The 9,485-nt window shown below is 45.2% G+C and overlaps 1 protein-coding gene and 1 pseudogene across 1 annotated transcript; both read right to left on the bottom strand.

Annotated features, from left to right (window-relative positions):
• Positions 1-1,769: 1,769 nt before the first annotated feature.
• LOC149327596 (uncharacterized) lies at positions 1,770-5,499 on the bottom strand (annotated as a pseudogene).
• A 1,818-nt stretch (positions 5,500-7,317) lies between these two features.
• Positions 7,318-8,989, bottom strand: LOC149327595 (uncharacterized). The gene has a single exon (XM_089564922.1). It carries the CDS (start codon positions 8,482-8,484, stop codon positions 7,318-7,320), a length of 1,167 nt encoding a protein of 388 aa, XP_089421048.1. The 5' UTR covers positions 8,485-8,989.
• Positions 8,990-9,485: the final 496 nt, after the last annotated feature.

Genomic DNA, 9,485 nt, shown 5'->3' with positions numbered 1-9,485 from the left:
TTCGGCTGTTGGAACTGAAACAGCACGAAAAATAAATCCGATTATAAATTATTTAGCGGTTGTAGGGGAACACCAGGTGGTAATTCATGCATAATAATGCCTTACACATTACCACAAGGAAGATAACACGCACCCAAAAGTTGGGTGTCTATAGGTTTCTCTCAATTTTAACTGAACTTGAAAAAGATTTATCACTGCCTATAATGATCAGAACGGTTTCTCTTCATTTTTGCTCTGCGCGACCAGAAGGATGTACTTTACAAATGAGCAAAGGCAAATATGATTCTTGCCTTGGGCAAGAATCCTATTGCTGATGGCAATAGGAGGAAGGCCTCGAAAATATACCAATCTTCTGGCTGTGGAGGGAAGCCAACTCCATCCACAATGAAGAAGATTTACAAGACGCTGAAGCGGACGGGGACTCTCAAGAGAACGAGGCACAGAACTTAAGTGAAGAAGTGGAGACTGACATGTTGGCATTCATGGCTGTGAACCCTCACACAAGCGTTCGTGATGTAAGTGCAGACACAATGGTGTTGAAGTCATCTGCCTGGATAATCACGAAGAAGGCAAAGTGTCAAGCGTACCATCTTCATAGTGATAAGCTACTGGTCATGATTTGAGAGTATCTCGCAATCGCAATCTATTGTTCATAAACTGGAAAGAGACTATCTTATAGCATAGTTCGAGCCTTCAATGGCACAGCAGCAGAAAATGCTTGAGTACAAAGCAGGAGACGAGACCCTATCTTCGAAACCGTTTGTTTATGTCCTAGAAAAAGAAAGCTGGCACCTCACTCTGAAAGGCAGTAGTCGCATACACGGCCGCGGCTAATTTTTTGACAGTGCGCACATTTGTCACATTGCATTGTGTTGTACCCCCGTTCTCTGGATCTGCAGTTATTACTTGTTCTAAATAAACATATTCGCCTACCACTTCAAAATTATCCCGGAGACCGTCACAATGGCACCTCTTTCTCAAACCCCACCTTCCTTTCCTTACGCTGCGGTTCAGGTGGCCAATGGTATGTGTGACAGATACTGTGCCATTTCCTGTCTCAATAACCACAATAATAATTATTTGCTGGAACTACAGAGGGGTCAAGTAGGCCTCAAGATCTGGTGGCTGAAGGCCAAAATAGTGTGATACCTGGGCACTGTACAAGCAAGTGTGACAGTTAGCAAGAAGTGCACTTGCTTTGTAAATTCGCGGCAGGTTCTGGAGGTACATCTTTTGGTTTTTTTTGTAGTCTACAAAGGCAAACAGGCCAGCAGTTTTGCCAAATCCCCACTCCACGGCCTGCCTCACACTACTCATAGACTTGCAGTGGATACGAAGGGTCTCCATAAATGCAGTAGGTATGTCCCTGTACAAGCCTTTGCAGTTTAAGTAAACTTTGCTCGTCCCAAAGTTGCCTGAAAAAATAAAAATAAATTGCATATTATGACTCACCTGCACTTTTTTAGGCAAGTTTGGCTGACTTCTTTTTGGTGCAATCGGTTGTTCACTTACCAGCATCATGTTTACTGCCGGGATATGACCCATCCAACTGGCAAATTATTCCATTGGGGCACATTATAGCTTGGTACTTCAGGGCATGAAATCGCTTGTGGCCACTGAAGTAGTTTTTGTTCCCTTGACGGTCGGCATATTGCCCGTGTCGTGCTGTCGATGAAAGCCCAGCAGTTTGTCAATGGGGTACCTTTGGCGTGAATGGCCTGAACGGACAAACAAGTGTATTCAAAATTTGTACACAAGGAACTCTGATCCTAATTATACTTCCTAATTATACTGTATTTGCGGGTTACCTGCTAGAATTTCTCTACCGTGTCGAGGTTGAGCCAGCTGTGGTTATTCAGGTCGTCCAGCAAGTGGAAGAAGCTTTCGTCGATGTGCCGGAGGACTTCATTAGTCAAGGAGGACACTGTCTAGCTGTGCCGCCCGAACAGCTCCTCAAGATCGCACAGCCGGTTCGGATAAGCCAACCGGCAAAACGTTATGCAAAGAGCCTCGTCGCGTGGGACTGACACCTTCTGCGGAGTCACCACGTGTTCCGGTATGCGTAAGGCCATCATCTTTTTCGAAGCGAAAGTATGTCCGAAACACCCCACTGTCCATCACATCAATGTTGAGAAGTCTGCGCACAGAAAGCGGCTCACGGCGTGTCGCACCAAAAACCTCCAGGCACAGCATATCTTCGATGTCGGACCATTTGAGTTGCGACAGAAGTATGGGGTCCTGCAGTATGCTTCTCGGCACAGTGAAAGCAGATGTAAGCTGAGGTATAGTGCTCTAGAAGATTGCTGAGGATACTAGTTCACTGTACTGAGGCTGGGGCAACTCAGAAACGCGTGAAAGAACAGCTTGCTTGGTGGCGCCGTAGTCGCATTTTTTTTTCTAACACAAAGGTCTCGCTATTGCATCCAAAACGCCAATATTAAAAAATTATACAAAACACAAAAGAGGATGACATTTATTTGGCATTTATAGCAAAATAAAAGTAAGCGCGAGTCATATCCCTTTACGCTAACTCGAGTTTTGACCGCTAGGTGAAGCAGCAGAGCGAATCGCTCGGCTAAAACTATTTCCTCGTTCAACGCGCCGCTGGCGCTCCGCCGAAGGCTTCCAGGGGAGCGCAACCAAAACCCACTCAACTAACAGTCTCTATTAACAAAACAATGCAACTCGTGCAAAGTTGCCCTCGAGACAGATTACAATACAAAAGAAATATTGCATCTAAAGCGCACTAACACAAGAAAGAGGCTAAGAAACAACACAATTTGTTCACTGGGCACTGCGACAGTCTGACGAGCAGAGGATCACGACGGTGCTGTCCTGCAGACTGGCGCGCGCTGCCTCGTTGGACCGTGGCTGGGCGAGTGGTGTTGTCCCGGGAGTGGAGCATTGATGGAAAGCTCCAAATTCAGTTGCTAACTGGCTTTTTACGTGAAGATTGAATGAATATGTCTCTGATGCGGATCTGTATCTGATGATGAAGAGACTGAAATTGAGCCTTTAGCAGTGGTTAGCAGAAAATTCGCTTTGACGCTTTCTGTATTGCAATGTTCTTTAAAGAATATTTCAGGTGAATGATGGTGAGGAGGTTCCAGTGACTTCTAGCAATGAGTGTTTGTGTGTGTTTTGTTTTGTTTTATGGCGCATAAGCGACTAAGGCTATCATGCGCCAAGCTCAGGGTATAAAATTGTTTTATATAGGATGTTGTACAAAAGTCTAAATGAACGGCGGTGTAAAGGGCCTAAAAAGTTAATTCCTGCAACCTAGTAAAAATATGAGAAAATTGTAGAAGTGACTGATGGTAAAAGCTTTAAATAGGGTCGGTAACCTCAGCAGCCATCCTTGGCTGGACAAGGATCTCGAGGTTCCCACCCGATGGAATAGGGACCTCAGCCATCTTCTCAGGAATGAGACAGTGGCTGAGGTGTTTCAAAAACAAGTAAGGCAAGATGAGGTATGTCAATAAATTGTAAAGCACGGGGTTAAATGCATGTTTCTAGAATTTATGTGTTAGAGTTGTTGTAACCTATAGTTTGTTTAGAATATTTGCTTCTTGTAAAAAGTTAAATGTGCAAGACAAGTCGACAAGTGCATTCTCTCCCAAAACCAGTGATGGATGAAAAGGGATTTGTTCATTGTAAAACCGTGTGAAATGTTTCTTCCTCAGTGTTTCGAGCTTTCGACATGAGTATAGCAAATGGTTCACGGTGAGGTCGTCTCCGCATGCATCACATATAGGTTTGTCTTGTTTTGCTAGTATGAAGTTGTGTGTGAGGTGTGTGTGTCCTATGCGAAGACGGCATAAAATGACTTCCTTAATGCGTTCCTGGTGAGTACATGTTTTCCATTCGCCCAACACAGGCTTAACCAAGTGGAGTTTATTATTTATTGTATTATTCCATGTTGCCTGCCATTTATCCCTTAGTTTAAAATGTACTAATTTCATGTAATCCTTAAACGGTAAATCTACTTTCTCGATTTGTTTGTTCCGGGCTTGAGCTGCGCATACGTCTGCTCTTTCATTTCCTTTTATACCGACGTGGCTAGGGACCCAACAGAATTTGACGTTTAGTTCGTGGGCAGTGGCTGTTATTATGTTACATATGATGTCGCCGAGTAGTGGCGTGACTGCATTTCTGATGTGAAGCGCTGTGAGTACACTGAGCGAATCTGTGAAAATAACGCTGTTGCTTATGTTCTCATTTACTATTTTCTCTACCGCAACCCAGATGGCATAACATTCAGCAGTGAAGATGGATGCATACTGCGGAAGTCTTATTATTTTTTCCCATCTTCCTTGTACTACGGCACTTCCAACACAATCGGCTGTTTTTGAACCGTCAGTATAAAAAGTTTCAAAGCCACTGTACCTTTCCTCGAGTGCGAGGAATTCTTGGATGATGTGTTGTGAGGGAGTTTGTGTTTTTCGGAACTGTGTAAGCGTGAGATCGCAGTCGGTGTGAAAATTATTCCATGGGGCAAGTGGGTCCCGTCTTTGAGCCATGTTAGGTAATGTGTCAGCTATGCCAAGATTCTGGCATATCTCTTCGAACCTTAAAATCAGAGGCCTGGCAGCTTGTGGTTTGTTCCTGAATATTACTCTAGAAGGGTACTTTGTTACGATGGAATAACAGATGTGTTTTGGCAAGGATCTCACTTTGAAAACATATGTACATGTAAGGGCGTTTCTTCTGACTTCTAGTGGGGGTTCATTTGTCTCGACGTAGAGACTGGTTATGGGCGATGTTCTGTAAGCGCCGCATGAAAGGCGAAGGCCTGAGTTATGCGCAGGGTCTAGTTTCTTCAGATAAGATGGCCGTGCTGATCCGTACACTACGCATCCGTAGTCTAAGATGGAACGTGTCAAGGAGCGATAGATGTGTAGGAGGCATGCTCTATCAGACCCCCAGTGTTTTCGAGACAGTACTTTCATTATGTTAAGTGATTTAGTGGCTTTCTTTTTTAGGTTATTTATGTGGGGTAGGAATGTAAGTTTTCTGTCAAATGTTACGCCCAAAAATTTATGCTCCTTTTTAATAGGCAGCACTGTTTCATTTAAGTGGAGTGTGGGGTCGGTCTGTAAGCCTCTCTTCAGTGAAAAAAGAACGGCGACTGTTTTTTGAGGGGAAAACTTGAAACCATTTTTTTCAGCCCAAATTGCCAGTTTGTTTAACGTCAGCTGTATTTGTCGTTCACATGTTGAGAGGTTCGTGGAGGTGTACGCTATTTGGAGATCATCAACGTATGTAGAATACATAATAGACTTTGGCATTATTTTCGCAAGAGAATTCATTTTCACAATAAAGAGAGTTGTACTCAGAATACACCCCTGGGGCACTCCATTTTCTTGACTAAAATTTTTCGAGAGTGTTGAGCCAAGGCGGACTTGGAATGAACGGTCAGAGAGGAAATCCTTTATGCAGTTTAGCATCCTGCCGCAGATGCCTAGATCTGCAAGGTCACGAAGAATACCGAACCTCCATGTGGTGTCGTAAGCTTTTTCCATGTCGAAAAAAACTGCCAGGCAGTGTTGTCCGTGAATAAACGCCTCTCGTACTGTATTTTCAAGGCGGACTAGATGATCGGCCGTTGAGCACGCTTTCCTAAAACCGCATTGATGTATATCAAGCAGTGTACGGGATTCAAGGACGAACATTAACCGGATATTAAGAACACTTTCAAAAGTTTTGGCAAGACAACTTGTGAGCGCTATGGGTCTATAACTACCGGGGGAACTTGGTGGCTTTCCGGGTTTAAGGAAAGGTACAATTACTGCTTTCTTCCATTCCTCAGGTAGCTTCCCGGAGACCCATATTTTATTAAAAAACTTTAAAAGTGCTTCTACGGCAGGTTCTGAAAGATGGGCTAACATCTCATAATGGACTTTATCAGGCCCGGGTGCTGTTTGCTTTCCGGTGCAGAGTACTCTATTGATTTCTTCAAACGTTATTAAACTGTTGTATGTCTCATTCAACCTGCTATTCGTGGGAAGTCTTTGTTTTTCAGCAGTGTTTTTGTATTTTAGAAATGAGTCGGTATAGTGGAGGGAACTAGAAACTTGAGAGAAGTGCTCTCCCAAAATGTCTGCCTGTTCTTTGATGTTTGTTTGTCTGTCGGGGTCCGTCAGAAAAGGGATTGTGAAAGCGGAGAAGCACCCATTTAATCTACGCACTTGTTCCCACATTTTTTTCGACGTAATTGAGCTCTTTATTGATGATACAAACTTTTGCCATGATTCTTTTTCAGCTATGCGGCGTATATACCGGGCATTAGCTTTCGCTTTTTTAAAATTTATAAAGTTTTCCTGCGCTGGGTATCGTCGGAAAATCCCCCAGGCTTTATTTTGTTTCTGTTTTGCTTCTCTACATGTTTGTGTGTACCAGGGTTTATGGCCTGGTCGTACCGTTCCCGAAGTCTGAGGAATGGCTAATTGTGCTGCAGCAATAATACATGAGGTAAATATTTCGTTGAGTTCATCTATACTAGAATACTCTGTGGATATTTTATCGAGGCTGGCCTCAGCTCGGAAAAGTTCCCAGTCGGCTAAATGAAGCTTCCAGCGGCGTGGTTTTGTCAGGGTTACTGATGGTGGTGATGACATGTTAATGATAACTGGTAGGTGGTCGCTTCCATACGGATTGTCTAAAACATCCCAGTTAAAATCATTAAAAATAGAAGGCGAACTAAAAGACAGGTCTAAACAGCTCATTTTTCTAGTGCTGGGACTGCAATACGTTTGTTTCCCTGTATTTAGTAAGCAGACATTGTTGCATAGAATAAAATCTTCTAAAATACGGCCTCTAGTATCTGTTTGTTCGCTGCCCCAATAAGAGGAATGCGCATTAAAATCACCGACTACCAGATACGGCTCTGGTAGCTGTTGTAAAAGTGTTTCTAAGTCATGCAGTGTTACTGATAGTTGCGGCTGTAGATATACCGAGCATATGGTGATGGTTTTAAAATGGAGGACGGTGACTGCAACAGCTTCATACTTGGTTTTTATCTTGATTTCACGGGTTGCAACTCCACTCTGCACAATAATAGCAACACCTCCTGAGAGCCTATCAGCTTGCTCTCGGTCGCACCGAAAGACTTGATACTTCTTTAGGATATTCTGGTGTTTGGGACCTAAGTTTGTCTCCTGTAGGCATAAAGCCATAGGGGAAAATGTGTTTAGAAGTTCTTTTATATCAGAATAGTTATTTAATGCTCCACGACAGTTCCAATGTATAAGGAACGCCATGTTGGATGATTTTTGGGAGTGTCGTAAGGAAGTTACAGTAGAGGATTTGGGGGTGCCATTACTGGGCTTTTCTTTTTCGCTCAAGCGAGCTGCGCCGCCGCTGAAGCGGGGGCGAGTTTGGCGTTGTGTCCATCGCCTCGCTAGAGGCTCTGGAGGTCCGTGGAGAACCCACGGGTGTGCGGTTTGTAGGCCTCTCCCGACTGGGGGAAGCCTTGCGGGCTGCCAACCCGGAGGCCGGCGGGCCCTTCTTCGAAAGTGGCAGAGCAGCTTTCACTGCATCTGCCCGGGGCGCGGATGGCCCTGCCCCAGGCTCACTGCGTGTGGACTGGACAGGTGCCGAAGCCTGGTGTGATGCCCCGCCCCGTCGCACCACATCGGCGAAATTTGTTCTTGCTGTGAAGAGGAATGTGCCTTGTGTTTGACTGAATCGTTGACGTGCTTCTTTGAAAGTTATGTTTTCTTTTGTTTTGATGGTTATTATTTCCTTTTCTTTTTTCCAGGTCGGACACGACCTCGAGTACGCGGGGTGATCCCCTTCACAGTTAGGGCACTGCGGTGCTGCATTGCAATTTTCAGACTCATGATCGTGTGATGAACATTTAGCACAAGTTTGGCGGCCACGACAACTCTGGGATCCATGGCCAAATCTCTGGCACTTGAAACACCGGCGAGGATTTGGGATGTATGGTCTGACTGCTATTTTCATATAACCTACCTCTATGGTTTCGGGGAGTTGGCTGGACGCAAAAGAGAGAACTAAGTGCTTTGTTGGAATTTCTTTGTCATCTTTTCGGATTTTTATGCGCTGGACATTTGTGACATTCTGGTCTTTGAGACCTTCCAGCATTTCTTCTTCAGTCAGGGTGAGAAAGTCTTGTTCTGAGATGACACCTTTGACAGTGTTGAGGGATCTGTGGGCACTGACGGAAACAGGTATTTCTCCAAAGGTTGCTATGTTTGAGAGCTTGGAAAACTGTGTTTTGTCTTTGATTTGCAGTAGTAGGTCCCCACTGGCTAGCTTCGACACCTTGTAGCCAAGGCCCAGTGATTCTGTCAGAGACTTGGAAACTATGAAAGGAGAGATGATTCTTGCTTGCTTTTCTGTTACCTCACTATGTACAACATGGTATCTGGGGAAGACTTCTTTTTTTTGCAGGAACTGCGCAGTGACATCGGTCCGCCCTTGTTTCTGAGGGCGATCATTTGTTTGAGGAAAGGAATCCATAAAAGAAAATTGTTATTCAGCTGTGGTGGCAGCCACCCACCATCGAGCCCAACACGGGGACGGGACAGGAACTTGCACGCAAGTCCTGCCCACGCCAGCTGTACACCTCAACTATAACCTAATATGACTCAACTCAGGGTAGTTGGTCACACACGGTTAACCCTCGCCGCCAGGAAAAAGAGGAAAAAACGAAGAAAACAGGAGGAGACAGGAGAGTTGTAAGAAAGAGATAGGAAAGTGAAAGATAGAGGGGAGGAAAGGAAAAGGCGACTGCCGATTTCCCCCGGTCGGGTCAGGCCGGAGGTGCCGTCTACAGGAAGCTGGGGCCAAAGTGGTGTGTTGCCTCCGCCGAGGGGCCTTAAAGGTCCAAACGCTCGGCATCGGCTCAACCACCAGGATCCCCTTTTCCCCGGACACGGCGATGCCACGCACGGCTAAGCGCGGATGCTCGGGTCCGTGGTGACACATGCTCACCATCATCCCCCTGCGGGGATGTCCCTGCGGATGCTCGGGTTAACCCCGTGGCGTCGCCACTCACCAACGTCTGCATGCTGCAGACGCCTCCCTGCGGGGAACTTCTAGCAATGAAGCTGAAATTGAAACTGGTGATGATGAATGCCAACCACCGTCAAAGAAAAGCAGAATGGTTAAATGGTGCCGAAAAAATTCTAGCCAGACAACATCGACTGCGTCTACAAGCCACATGGTGCTTCCACTCCTGTGGATCCACTCAAGTACCTCGAACACTATTTTACCAACTCTGTTTTTAAAGAACTGACAAAGTACACTAATGCCTATTATCTGCAAAAGATGGGTATCGAACTTTCTTGCACTCTTGAAGAAATCAAGTCTTTTTTTTTGGGGAATGCTAGCCTACACGGGAGTGCTGAAGTTTCCACGAATTCGGATGAACTGGAGCAGTGGTACTCGCATCCCTGTGATTGCAGACTTGATGTCTGTGAACAGATTTCTTAAGATCAGGGCTGCTTTGCACATAACTG

Source organism: Amblyomma mixtum, chromosome 10, assembly GCF_055824585.1.
Source record: "Amblyomma mixtum isolate Tamu chromosome 10, ASM5582458v1, whole genome shotgun sequence".
Taxonomy (NCBI): domain Eukaryota; kingdom Metazoa; phylum Arthropoda; class Arachnida; order Ixodida; family Ixodidae; genus Amblyomma; species Amblyomma mixtum.
This window is presented reverse-complemented; position numbering and strand designations above follow the sequence as displayed.

Coding starts and splice junctions, on each gene's coding strand:
- LOC149327595 (XM_089564922.1), bottom strand. CDS start 8,484: ATGGATTCCTTTCCTCAAACAAATGATCGCCCTCAGAAACAAGGGCGG.